This window comes from Felis catus, chromosome C1 (assembly GCF_018350175.1).
Source record: "Felis catus isolate Fca126 chromosome C1, F.catus_Fca126_mat1.0, whole genome shotgun sequence".
NCBI lineage: Eukaryota > Metazoa > Chordata > Mammalia > Carnivora > Felidae > Felis > Felis catus.
Genome location: NC_058375.1, coordinates 72462513 through 72476617, shown reverse-complemented (window position 1 = coordinate 72476617; position 14105 = coordinate 72462513). Strand labels below are relative to the sequence as shown.

Sequence of the window (14105 nt, the reverse complement as noted above, 5' to 3'; positions counted from 1 at the left end):
CTGATACCCTATGTCTTTTGGTTGGTGCATTTAATCCATTTACATTCAGTGTTATTATAGAAAGATACGGGTTTAGAGTCATTGTGATGTCTGTATGTTTTATGCTTGGAGTGATGTCTCTGGGACTTTGTCTCACAGGGTCCCCCTTAGGATCTCTTGTTGGGCTGGTTTAGTGGTGACAAATTCCTTCAGTTTTTGTTTGTTTGGGAAGACCTTTATCTCTCCTTCTATTCTAAATGACAGACTTGCTGGATAAAGGATTCTTGGCTGCATATTTTTTCTGTCTAGCACTCTGAAAATCTCGTGCCAATTCTTTCTGGCCTGCCAGGTTTCAAAAGAGAGATCAGTCACGAGTCTTATAGGTCTCCCTTTATATGTGAGGGCACGTTTACCCCTTGCTGCTTTCAGAATTTTCTCTTTATCCTTGTATTTTGCCAGTTTCACTATGATATGTCGTGCAGAAGATCAATTCAAGTTACGTCTGAAGGGAGTTCTCTGTGCCTCTTGGATTTCAATGCCTTTTTCCTTCCCCAGTTCAGGGAAGTTCTCAGCTATTATTTCTTCAAGTACCCCTTCAGCACCTTTCCCTCTCTCTTCCTCCTCTGGGATACCAATTATGCGTATATTATTTCTTTTTAGTGTATCACTTAGTTCTCTAATTTTCCCCTCATACTCCTGGATTTTTTTATCTCTCTTTTTCTCAGCTTCCTCTTTTTCCATAACTTTATCTTCTAGTTCACCTATTCTCTCCTCTGCCTCTTCAAGCCGAGCTGTGGTGGTTTCCATTTTGTTATGCATTTCGTTTAAAGCGTTTTTCAGCTCCTCGTGACTGTTCCTTAGTCCCTTGATCTCTGTAGCAAGAGATTCTCTGCTGTCCTGTATACTGTTTTCAAGCCCAGCGATTAATTTTATGACTATTATTCTAAATTCACTTTCTGTTATATTATTTAAATCCTTTTTGATCAGCTCATTAGCTGTTGTTATTTCCTGGAGATTCTTCTGAGGGGAATTCTTCCGCTTGGTCATTTTGGATAGTCCCTGGCATGGTGAAGACCTGCAGGGCACTTCCCCTGTGCTGTGGTGTATAACTGGAGTTGGGGGCGGGGCCGCAGTCAGACCTTATGTCTGCCCCCAGCCCACCGCTGGGGCCACAGTCAGACTGGTGTGTGCCTTCTCTTCCCCTCTCCTAGGGGCAGGATTCACTGTGGGGTGGTGTGGCCCGTCTGGGCTACTTGCACACTGCCAGGCTTGTGATGCCGGGGATCTGGCGTATTAGCTGGGGTGGGTAGGCAAGGTGCACAGGGGCAGGAGGGGCAGGCGTAGATCGCTTCTCCCTAGGTGATCCACTTCAGGAGGGGCCCTGTGGCAGCGGGAGGGAGTCAGATCCGCTGCCAGAGGTTTGGCTCCGCAGAAGCACAGAGTTGGGTGTTTGCACGGAGCGAGCAAGTTCCCTGGCAGGAACTGGTTCTCTTTGGGATTTTGGCTGGGGGATGGGCGGGGGAGATGGCGCTGGCGAGCGCCTTTGTTCCCCACCAAACTGAGCTCTGTCGTCAGGGGGCTCAGCAGCTCTCCCTCCCTTTGTCCTCCAGCCTTCCCGCTTTCTGAGCAGAGCTGTTAACTTATGACCTCCCAGACGCTAAGTCACGCTTGTTGTGGGAACACAGTCCATCAGGCCCCTCCGCTTTTGCAAGCCAGACTCGGGGGCTCTGCTGGGCCGGCGAGCCACCCCTCCGCCCCGGCTCCCTCCAGCCAGTCCGTGGAGCACGCACCGCCTCGCCGCCCTTCCTACCCTCTTCCGTGGGCCTCTCGTCTGCGTCTGCGTTTGGCTCCGGCGACTCCATTCTGCTAATCCTCTGGCGGTTTTCTGGGTTATTTAGGCAGGTGTAGGTGGAATCTAAGTGATCAGCAGGACGTGCGGTGAGCCCAGCGTCCTCCTAAGCCGCCATCTTGCAAACCTCGCAATATCAGTTTAAAGACTTATAAACACTTAACACTTATAAACAACGTGCAATGTATAAGAAGAAAACTAATATTTATTGAGTCTCTGTTATATTCAAGGTACCCTTTTATTTATTGTAACAACCTCATGATGATGATGGTAACATTATTCTACAGATAAGGAAACTCAGGTTATAGCCCTAGTAAGCTTCAGAGCTAAAATCCATATCCAGACTTGACTTCAGATTCTATTTAAATTAAAAAAAAAGAATTTGTTTGTTTAACATGATAAATATGAGACGTGCACAATTTAAACAATGACAATAACAAAAACTGTATTAATGTTAAGAATTAGACCATTGTAAGTTTCTCAAGTATCCCTCACTTCCCTTCTTGCATTTATAGATAACAACTCCCTTGTGTTTGCCACACTTTTACCAATGTGTTGTTTTGCTTGTTTTGGAAACTAATATAAATAGAACCATAGTACATTAAATCTTCAGTGATTTGCCCCTGCCACTCAGTCTTTTCTTTCCCATATATTCTAGGCTGATGCATGTAATTACAGCTTATTTATTTTTACTGCTATATAGTAACACACTATGTAGATGTACTGCAATTTTGTGATTGATGCAACTGTTGATACTCATTTATGGCCTTATTTCTTTCTTGAGATTACTTTTCACAAATCTTCCACGTGTGCTTCTAAGGACTTTGTAAACTCCATCTTGGGGATTCGGTGTTTTACATATGGCCATTAGATCAAGATTGGTCACTTTGCTATTTCAGTCTTCTCTATTCCTGATTTTTATCTGCCAAGATCTAGTAATTTCTGAGAAATGTGTTAAAATTTCCCTGTCTAACATTAGATTACTCAATTTATCTTTATCTATCAATTTTTACTTCATGTATGTGGAATTTATTAGTTGCATAAAAATTGAGAGTTTTTCATCTCCTCCTGCTGAACATAGCCTTTTATCATTATTTAGTGACCCTCTTAACTCTAATAATCTGTCTTACCTTGAAGTCTATCATATGTAACACTAATATGATTATTTCAGCTTTTTTGAGCTGGTGAATCTCTTGCATATCTTTTTCTACTTTTCTGAACTTTAAATCTCCCCGTATTTTTGTTTTAGTTGTGTTTCTAATAAACAGCATATAACTAGTATTTTTTTTAATTCTGCCTTTATAATGTTTTTAAGATTGTAAATTGGTCTTGGAAGAGAAAGGAAAAAAGACTCTGGATTTATCTGCTTCCCTGAGAGAGTTATTTTTTGTTTCTTGGTCAGTAATACCACCTATGCAGGGTAAAAAGCTGCAGTGAGAGAATAAGGGAACTTAGTTTTCTTTTATCGCTCAGCCATCAGCTAGTTACACCCTGGATATGGAGCTGAGTCCGTTTCTTACACATACACACTAATCTAAACTTGTATATTCATCAATGTCTTTTGAGCCCCAGGGGTTGGTAATAGATTCTTAGTGTCTGCTTTTTTTATGCTATAAAAAAAAATGCTATATAAAAAAAACTCAGCAAAAAATTATTTGCAAATATTACAAACTTTCTGACTCTCCCAGAGAAGATGTTTCTCTTTCATCTAAGTTCCCATTATACTTTACTTCTACTTCGATTACAACTCTTATGTACTATTTTTTATTTTAAAGTGCCATCATCAATAATAAATTAGGAATTCATTGAGAACAGGAACTGTGTTTCATTTGTATTTGTATACTCAGGGTCTAATGTGCTATTTATTATACCTTACACATAGAAAATTAACAAATGTTGGATGAAAAATGAATGAAGAATTAATTAAATAGTTAAGCATTAGCTGTCCTGTGTTGGAACTTAAATATCATAGCATTGATTCTGTACCTTCTGTCAGTCTAAATACTTAAAACCTATCACTTAGAGATCTTGAAGAATATTTTGGATACTAAAGAGTTAGACATCATTGTATCAGTCAGAATTCTTTCAGTTGTAAGTAATGAAAATGCAACTTAAACATGATTATATAAATATGAGCAAAGTTTCGGAATTCAAACAACTAAATCCAGGACCCCAAACAATATCATTAGAATCCAATTACTCCTACTCTCTTCATGTGTTAATTTATGGATTTCATTCTCAGGCTCTCTCTCCTTCATGATTTCCCATCATCCTTAATGCTATTCCCAACTGTTCCAATGTAGTCCAGAATTTCCTTTAGTTAGACTGAGGTGGGTTTCTGGCTCATTACTGAACCAATCACTGTTTCTGGGGGTGTAGAATATGCTGGCTGACTTAGGTATATGTCACATGTCCACCTTAAATTTAGTCAGGGATGGACTCACCTCCCTTCAAATCGTGTGGGCTGAGTGGGGAGAAAGTGTTTCCCTAAGTAAAATTAGGATGCTTTTGCCTGAAAAAAAAAAAAAAAAAAGCAAATGTATGTTGGACTTGCATACAACAACATACACCCATTTCAATAATCTAATCCATCTCTTCCAATGAAAAATAAGAGAGCTGCACAAAAACATTAAGTTATTGCCTGAGGTCATGCAGTTTCTCCAATGGCGCCATGTACATAATAAGCCTGTGATAATACATTGTAGACTTTTAAACTGACCAAGAGTTTTTCACCTTTTGATTGTGTTGCAATTTAGCAAAGATAGAGCAAGGCATAATGTGAAGACAAGATTTTAGCGCAGTTTGTCACTTTGCTGCATTCCAGAACAAATGATTAAAGCTACCTGGATAGATTTGCTATTTGGCATAGTTATTTACTACATTTAAAAATTAGATAAAATCTTTGAATGGTTATAGAATCACTAAAAGCAATAATGCAGAAGGTAGTTTTTAAAAGAGATTTACTTAAAACTTTGCTGACACATTGAATAGTTAGAGGAACAGAACTGAATAAGAAAAATGTCACCATGTTAAATAGATAGTATAGGGTGTTTTCTGAAGTAGAAAGATTTTTTTAAGTGACTTTGCTGAATTTTTATTCAAAGCATTCGATTTTTAATAGCATGCATTTTGAGTAACAACAGATTTCTTTTAATCGTGAAATTGCTAATCACATTCAGATTGTTACTTTCTTCTGCAAATTCCTCTTTTTGCCAGCTTGTATTAAGAAGGGAAATAAACTGAAGAACATTTAGTGCAAATAATGTGTCCTAGATTCTGCTAGTCTCTTAACGGATATTAAAACAGCATATATCTCTTCCATCTGTTTTTAGACATTGTGGATACTGTATTATGTATTTGTTGTACTATTATCAAATTAACAATTGGACCCATTGCTTTTTTTTTTAATGTTTATTTTTTATTTTATTTTTGAGAGTGAGAGAGAGAGAGAGCAAGAGGAGGGGAGGGGCAGAGTGAGGGAGACACAGAATCTAAAGCAGGCTCCAGACTCTGAGCTGTCAGCACAGAGCCTATCGCGGGGGCTCAAACCCGTGAACTGGGAGAGCTGTTGACCTGAGCTGAAGTCAGAAGTTCAACGGACTGGGCCACCCAGGCGCCCCAGGACCCATTGCTTTAAATTTAGAAGTACTTTTTCTGAGTGTCTGGTTGTGTCTGGTTGAAGAGAAACATACTGAGCAGATTATTTGAATGATAACATATTTTTATTTTTTTTTTAATTTTTTTTTCAACGTTTATTTATTTATAGGACAGAGAGAGACAGAGCATGAACGGGGGAGGGGCAGAGAGAGAGGGAGACACAGAATCGGAAACAGGCTCCAGGCTCCGAGCCATCAGCCCAGAGCCTGACGCGGGGCTCGAACTCACGGACCGCGAGATCGTGACCTGGCTGAAGTCGGACGCTTAACCGACTGCGCCACCCAGGCGCCCCGATAACATATTTTTAAAGAATAAGTTTACTACATTTCCCAATTTTTTAGATGCTCTATACTTTTTGGTCACTTACCCTCTGACCCAATTTGATAACTTCATAATGGGAAAAGAATGGTACCAAATTGTATTGCCCATATCCAGATTAATGCTGATTGAAAAATCTTAATTGAGCTGAAGTTTTTCTTGCTTGTGCCTATGTTTCTTTTATAGGGACTCCTTGGAAATAGGGGACCTCCAGGACCTCCTGGTCTCAAAGGACCTCAGGTATGGAAAAAATAAATACATCAGTCAAATTGTTTTAGTGCAAGTATTCCCTTTTCCCTTGGACTTTATTTTTTGCTTAAAGAAAACATTGCTTTAGTGTGGACAATTTTTGCCGTACAGGATTTTTTAAGTTACCATTTTACACTGGCAGTTATGAAATGGGATTTGGAATCATTTTCAGTGTTGTGAATTCATTAAGTAATTTATGGCAGTGATCTCCATGGAATGTCTGAGGAATCTGAGCTAGAATCTCCCTCATATGTACTTGGATGTATATTTACTATTTGTGTCTATTTTATATTTGTGACCCAAGAAATTTTATTTTAATTGAATTGTGAATTGAGAAAAATGTTCGTTGATCAAATAAATAAAGTAGATTATATGAAGCTAGATAGGTCTGTGTATGCTATTCAGATATGGTAATATCAACTTTTTATTTAAAGGTGAAAAGTCAGTATATTTAGAAAATATGTCAATAAATATAATAAAAACATTTATTGCTTTTTAATTTTCTTTAAGAATAATGTATAAAAATTATTTTTTGGTGTTACTCTATACATTTTTTGATCCTAGAAGAATACACAAGATTTTATATTTTATGACATTATAACTGGTTTGATCCCAAGGACATTGGACTTACAAGTTAGTCTAAAGAAAGCTCTAGACATTAAGCTCCATTTGGGTAGGATCTGATATACCTTTATATCTCTATGCCTTAAAACAGAACTAAGAATCAAAACTATATTTATTAAATGAATGAAGTGTTAAAATGTACCAAGAGCAAGCATTCTTTGCCAATAATATTTTAATATACCAATGGATATTAATTTCCATCTATTCAGAACTTAATTGAGTGGGAGAGATACTGAGCCCAAGAAGGTAAAGGTTATCCTTAATTTATGATCTCAGTGATTGTTAATCTTCGCTGTGATTTTTATTTGCATTTTCCTCATGACCAGGGATGATGAGCATCTTTTCATATGCCTCCAGGCCATCTGTATGTCTTCTTTGGAAAAATGTCTATTCAGGTCCTCTGCCCATTTTTTAATTGGATTTTTTTGGCTTTTGGTATGGAGTCGTATAAGTTCCTTATATGTTTTGGATATTAGCCCCTTGTCAGATATCCTGATTTTGTGATGGATACCCTAATGACTTTTACTCTTATTCGTTCTCAATTTTCTATATATTACTTTTATCATCTACCAATTTAAAACAGTCAAATAGTACAGGTATCCCTTAGAGTAGATGTGGTGTTGTAACTGAAAAAATTAAAACGTTATGGGATGATACAGTTCTAAAATACAAACAAGCCACAGCTTTATTTTCATCACATCTCAGAGTGAATTTCAGGTTTCAGAATAAATAGAATAAGTGTTTACATTTTTAAGTACTTATTTCAGGCCATGAAATGTTCTGATTTTTATCTAAGGGAGAAGAAGGACCAGTTGGACTCTTTGGAGAACTGGGAGCAAGAGTAAGTATCATATAAATACTCTTCAAAAAGTGCTTCTCTTAAAACAACTGTTATGTGAATGTCTTTTAATAGCACCAAATTTTAAGTTGTAACAAAGGAAAAAAACATACTATAAGCATACAATCCTTCCAAATATTATAAGCCTATAACTGGAATTTTCCAGGGATATTTTAAATGATATTCTGCCTACTGCATATTTACTTGTTCTGACAGTGGTTTTATGGTCTTAGTAATTTGTGCTAATTATTCATAAATTTTCTCAAAATGTGATAGGAAGCTAAATGCCTTAGCCATTTTAATGATGTTCTGGAAATTTCTGTTGTCTAAGTGTGCCAGTAAAATTATGGAAAGCTAAATAAGATGCATTTTCTGTCAACTTTTTCTTCAGTTAATATTGTGTAGTAATATACGAATGGCCTGTTTTCAAGTTCTGAAAATAAGTTATTTAAGAATTTGGGCATTCATGACCAAAACTTACATTATCATGAGATACTTAAGGTGTGTCTATCACATTTATTTTAAGAGGAATCATTAGACTCACATGAACTACGTCTCTTTCTTATGGGAAACATCATAACATACAGGTTCTTAAAACATTTTTACATTTAAGGAGACAGTAATTTTTTCTTTTGCACCTTTTAAAATGTACTCATTTAAAATTTACTTCTCTTGGGGCGCTTGGGTGGCGCAGTCGGTTAAGCGTCCGACTTCAGCCAGGTCACGATCTCGCAGTCGGTGAGTTCGAGCCCCGCGTTGGGCTCTGGGCTGATGGCTCAGAGCCTGGAGCCTGTTTCCGATTCTGTGTCTCCCTCTCTCTCTGCCCGTCCCCCGTTCATGCTGTGTCTCTCTCTGTCCCAAAAATAAATAAACGTTCAAAAAAAAAAAAAAAAAAATTTTAAAATTTACTTCTCTAGAACTCAGGAGAGCCATGATTGCGTCTTATCTACTGAGTCTTAATATTTATTACTATTGTCGCTTCCATTGGTTTCAGATCAATTTAAGCCTAGTATTGCTCTAAGTATGCTACATGAATCATCTCTAATCTGGAAAACAACCCTGCGAAACATTGTCCACATTTTTTAAAAAATATTAAAATAAGTCTTTAATTTACTATTACATGCTCAAGCATTACATGCTCAAGAGAAAGCTAATATGACAAAATTTAAAAAGGACCCAAAGTGATGACTCCAGCCCTGATGCTCTGAATTTCTTGAATTCAAAGAGATTATAAATGGGCTGATACAGATTCCAGTGAGATTCCTTCTGTAATGTAGAGATGATGTATAACTACTTCTTAATTACTATAATGTCTGAGTATTACATTACTAAAGATGAAAGAAATATTCTTGCTAAGGCTTTTCCCAAAACAATGTGAATGAAGTGTATTACTCAAAATTCTTTTTGTAAATATCATAGACTAATCTAATAATTTAGACTCTTAATTACATTTCTTCTCCTATATCTGCAAATTGATTACAGAGCAATTGACACTTAAGAGTAATAAGATGTTTTTTATTCTTTACTTTGTGCTTGGTACGAAAGCACTAGACAATTTCAAGCAAGGTAGAGGTAAAAATTAGAACAACTTTTTGGATAGAAGTCCTAAATATAATTTTAAAGTTACTAAAGTTTTTGTATGTAGTCAAAATACAATGAAAGCTGGAGAATTGTTTGTTTTGTTTTAAGAAAGAACAATAGGGAAGTATTTGTTAATGGATAGGAATAGCAAAATGCAAATCTATAATACCTGGCAAGTATTATATATTAGTATTATATTTAACAATCTCCCCACACAATTTTCCATCAAATTTTGTATAATCAGATATCAGTTGTTAAGTACTAGAAACCACATACTGTAGATTGATCTACCCAATATCTAGGACTTGACATCCTCTCCTGCAGTGATCTTATTCTCTGCTCTCTTTAGGTACTAACTGCTGTGGTCATAACCTTTACCTTGTCATTACCAATAATACCAGCTTCTCCTTATTTTCAGTTTCAAACTTCTCACTCTCCAACCATAATCTCCTTTCTTTCTAGTACATTTTCTCTTATAACTAGTCCCACAGTCTCAATAAGAATTTTAACCCAAGGATCCTATTGCCTTTCCATTATTCCTACTTCCCTCATAACCTCACATCCTTCCTCATCATGCTTAAAACACTACATTGTCCCTTTGATTGCATTCTGAATTCTATTTCCATACTCTTTTTCTAGTTTCTAGTATTGCTTCTACCCACCTCTCTGTATCTATGCCATTGACTCTGCCTTCTCTCCTGTTATTGTGAATGAACAGCCATTTTTCTAGCTAAAGTCAAACTTCTACTTGTTTACTACATATCTTATTCTCTTGCCTACTTATTCCCACTTTCTCCTGCATCATAACTTTGTTCTCTCTAATGGATCAGTTCCATCAGAAAATAAAGATGTTATTATTTCTTCCAGCTTAAAAACAAAACACAAAACTTATATTGATCCCAGGTTTTCTTCCAGGTGTTACCTTTTTCACCTTCCCTCTTCAGTAAAAATACTCAAAATTATTGTTGGGGCCCTGGGGTGGCTTGGTCGGTTAAGCGTCTAACTCTTGGTTTTGGCTCAGGTCATTGTCTCATGGTTCATGGTTCTGAGCCCCACGTTGGGCTCTGCACTGACAGCACGGAGCCTGCTTGAGATTTTCTGTCTTTCCCTTTCTCTCTACCCTTCCCCTGCACTCTCAGTCTCTCTCTCTTTCTCTCTCTTTCAAAATAAATAAACTTTAAAAAAATTATTGTTTATACATGCTCTTTCCATTTTTTCTCCTCACGCTGTCTGCTGAAACCATTCTGGTCCCCACTACTCCAAAACAAATCATCTCATTAAGGTCATCAGTGACTTCTATATTGTGGAATTCAATGGTCATTTTTTAGTCGTCATGTTACTCAATAATCTTCAGAAGTGGACAAGATCACACTCTCCTCCTGGAAGCACTTTCTTCACTTGCATGGTCTTCCTCCTAACTCTCTGGTAGGAAATTTGCATATTTTCCTCATTTCTTCAAATTCTAAAATTTTGGAGTGGTTTGATTCGTGGACTTATTCTCTTTTCTATTTACACTGGACCAGATAAGCTGGTCAAGTCTTATGGCTTTAAATACCATCAAAATGCTGGTGAGTTCCAAAATCATACGTTTAGATCAGAATTTTTCTACCCTCTGAACCTCTGGGCATGTAAAACTATCAGATGATCTCTGCACTTAGGTATCTGACAAGACTATCAAATAGCAGTGTCCAATACTGAGCTCCCAATTTACCCTCCAAACCTTTCTTCTTACAGTCTTCTCCATTTCACTTAGTCCCTTACTCAGATTAACATCTTGAATTTATTCTTGACTCTTCTCTTTCTCCCACATTTTACACACGGTCTGTGAGCAAATCCTGTAATCCCTACCTTCAAACTATATACACAGTTTTACCACTTCTCACAACCTTCTCTCTTACTACCTATGCCACTGTCATCTTTTGCTCAGGTTATTTATTTCAGCCCTCTTTGGACTGCCTGCTTCTGTTCTTGCATCAAAGTGATCTTGTTAAAGCATAGATAATGACACTTCTTTCCTCAAAGCTTTTCTAAGGCTTCATGCTTCATTCAGAGTAAAAGGCAAAGCCCTTAGTATAACCTACCAGGCCCTACATGACCTGGCTTCCCATTCCCCATTCCTTTCTTTTACCTCATCTTCTACTGATCTTTTCCTCTTACTCTGTTCCAGCTTCATTGACTTTTCATGGTTTCATGGTTTCTTCAACACACCAGTCACATTCTTGCCTCAGGGCCTTTGCACATGCTCTTTTCCTCTGCTTGGAATACACTTTCTTCAGATAGTCAAATAACTTGTCCCTTTAAGTCTTTACTCAATTACCACCTTCTCAGAGAACTCCTATTAAAAATTTGAACAAAACCCCCACAGCAGTTGATATCTCCCTCCCTTGCTTTACTTTGTGTCCTTCACTTTTACCACTACCTAAGATACTATATGTTTTACTTATTTTTTTTTTAATATTATATCATCCTTATTAGAATGTAAGCTCTATGTAGGAGAGGTATGCTTCGTGCACTCTTCCAGCCCCCACCCCTAGAACTGTGCTGGTCATATCGTAAACAGTTAAACACTGTAGCCATACCCATGGCTAATGGGTATGATAAAATACACTTATCAAATAATTTTGAAGTATTTCATCTCATAGAATGGTCTGAATTACATAAATGTTTGGAAACTTCTAAAAATGAAAATGATTAAATGTTAACTCCTTTTTTTTCTGTTCTCTTCTAGGGAAAACCAGGTCAAAAGGGGTATGCAGGTGAACCAGGACCAGAAGGCTTAAAGGTAAAGTGGCTGACTTATTACCAGTTGTAAAGTATAGTTTTCAAAAATTTTAAATGATGGCTTTAATAAAAATATAATATGAACACCTGTCAAAGATTCTATTCAACTTATTAATGAGGAAACCAGTAACATGTTACAACTGGCTCAAATAGCGTTTGAGAAGCCATATAGCTTTATATCAATATCTATATATCTATCTATAAATATTTATGACTGTGACTGTGTTTATATATGTATCTTTATTTGAATAGATACGCAATTGAAAAAAGTTTGTGGGTAGATACAGGAGAATAAACCACAATTTGGGGGCCCCAACTGTTCATATCACTGGACAGAAATCTACAATATAACTTCACTAAACATATATATATATATGTGTGTGTGTGTGTGTTTATTCTGTTTATTTATTTTTGACGGAGAGAGAGAGAAAGCAGGGAAGAGGCAGAAGAGAGGGAGGCAGAGAATCTCAAGCAGGCTCCACACTGTCAGCACAGAGCTTGACTGAAGGGCCCAAACCCATGAACCACGAGGTCATGACATGAGCCAAAATCAAGAGTCAGACCCTTAACCAACTGAGCCACCAGGAACCCTTACCTATATATTATATAGATGTATAATTTACATATATATATAATATATAATTTACATATACATAATATATAATTTACATTGCATAAAGTCTGGGTCCTTTAAGCAATTACAGAGATTCTAATTCCCTAGATAGTCACTGGGGTGGCCTTCACCACTTACTGTCACTGAAAGGATGGGTCACCTACTTTTTTGCCTTGTTTCCAAGTTTTGAATGACTTGAACACCAACAAATATAAAGTCATGCAGCAGGTTATATGTATAATACTACGAACTAAAAGAAACTAGCTCATAAGAACTGGTGATTTATACAATTGTTTTCATGTTTGTTTATTTATTTATTTACTTTTGAGAGAGAGAGAGAGAGAGAGAGCGAGAGAGACAGAGCATGTATGATCAGGGGAGGGGGAGAGAGAGAATCCCAAGTAGGCTCCATGCTCAGCATGGAGCTCGACACTGGGCTCAGTCCCACGACCGTGAGATCACTACCTGAGCTGATATCAAGAGTCGGACACATAACTGACTGAGCAACCCAGGCACCCCAATTTATACAAATTTAAAACTTAAGGAAAAATTTGGGGCACCTGGGTGGCTCAGTTGGTTAAGCGTCCAACTTCAGCTCGGGTCATTATCTCATGGTTCATGAGTTAAAGCCTCGCGTCGGGCTCTGTGCTGACAGCTTGGAGCCTGGAGCCTGCTTCAGATTCTGTGTCTCCCTCACTCTGCCCCTCCCCCACTCATTCTTTCTCTCTCTCTCTCTCTCTCTCTCTCTCTCTCTCTCTCTCTCAAAAATAAATAAACATTAAAAAAATTAAAACTTGAGGAAAAATTAAAAAACTTTACAGCACTATAGCTAAATTTCTTAAAGTTAGAATTCATCATTTATATTAAACTAGTTATTTTCGTGATACTAGAATCTAAGGAAAAGCCAAACAATATTTTTTTAGGTTACTTAATAAAGAAATATGAGCTAAAATATTTTCTAATGTATCAGCTTGTCTGCCTGTGGCTGAAATTATCCTGGGGAGGATATGTGTACCTGACTTTCAAGTTATACAAAAAATGGAAGCATGATATTTATCAACAGAAAGCTTATTTCTCCTTGACTGAGATTAATCTCTGTACTGTCCAATAGCTCTAAAAATTCCACCTGTGAGCTACCATCTAGTTAAACTGGCAAGAAACTGAATCTTAATCATATTGACATCCTGCCTCCTTCCTAGAATCATGCCAGCATCTGCATGGCCAGGAGATAAAGGAGTTCTTTAATGTCCTGCTCCTTGTATTTGTCTCTGAAATTTTAGTCTTGGTGTGTAATATAGCTATTGACCAGAACCTGGCATTCCCTTGAGGGATGCTGACACTCCTGGAGGGAGCACTTGGGAGTTGGTTAAGGGTCATACCACCTTTTACAGAACCCTAGGATCTCTGTTCTCTCCCTAGGCCTGGGGAAATATTCCTCTCTCTCTTGTTGCCCTCAAAGACAATTCACTTCCTAACTTCAGGCTCTCTGAAAACTAAAGCAGGAATGCAGGTAATCTGCAACCGACTTCTGCTTTCTACCTGTTAACACAAACCTCCCCTAAGACTAAAGAGCATAAACTGTCCATCTCCCTTAGAATTTGAGAGGGGTATTGGAT

General features: G+C 37.4%; 1 protein-coding gene across 7 annotated transcripts in view; it reads left to right on the top strand.

Moving 5' to 3' along the window:
* Positions 1 to 14105, top strand: part of COL24A1 (collagen type XXIV alpha 1 chain) — a 412001-nt gene that overhangs the window by 172584 nt on the left and 225312 nt on the right. For all 7 annotated transcript variants that reach the window (XM_019837359.3, XM_045036125.1, XM_019837358.3 and 4 more), the window contains 3 exons: positions 5990 to 6043; positions 7473 to 7517; positions 11824 to 11877. In XM_019837359.3, coding sequence (XP_019692918.2) covers positions 5990 to 6043; positions 7473 to 7517; positions 11824 to 11877 — 153 coding nt within the window. The remainder of the gene's footprint in view (positions 1 to 5989; positions 6044 to 7472; positions 7518 to 11823; positions 11878 to 14105) is intronic.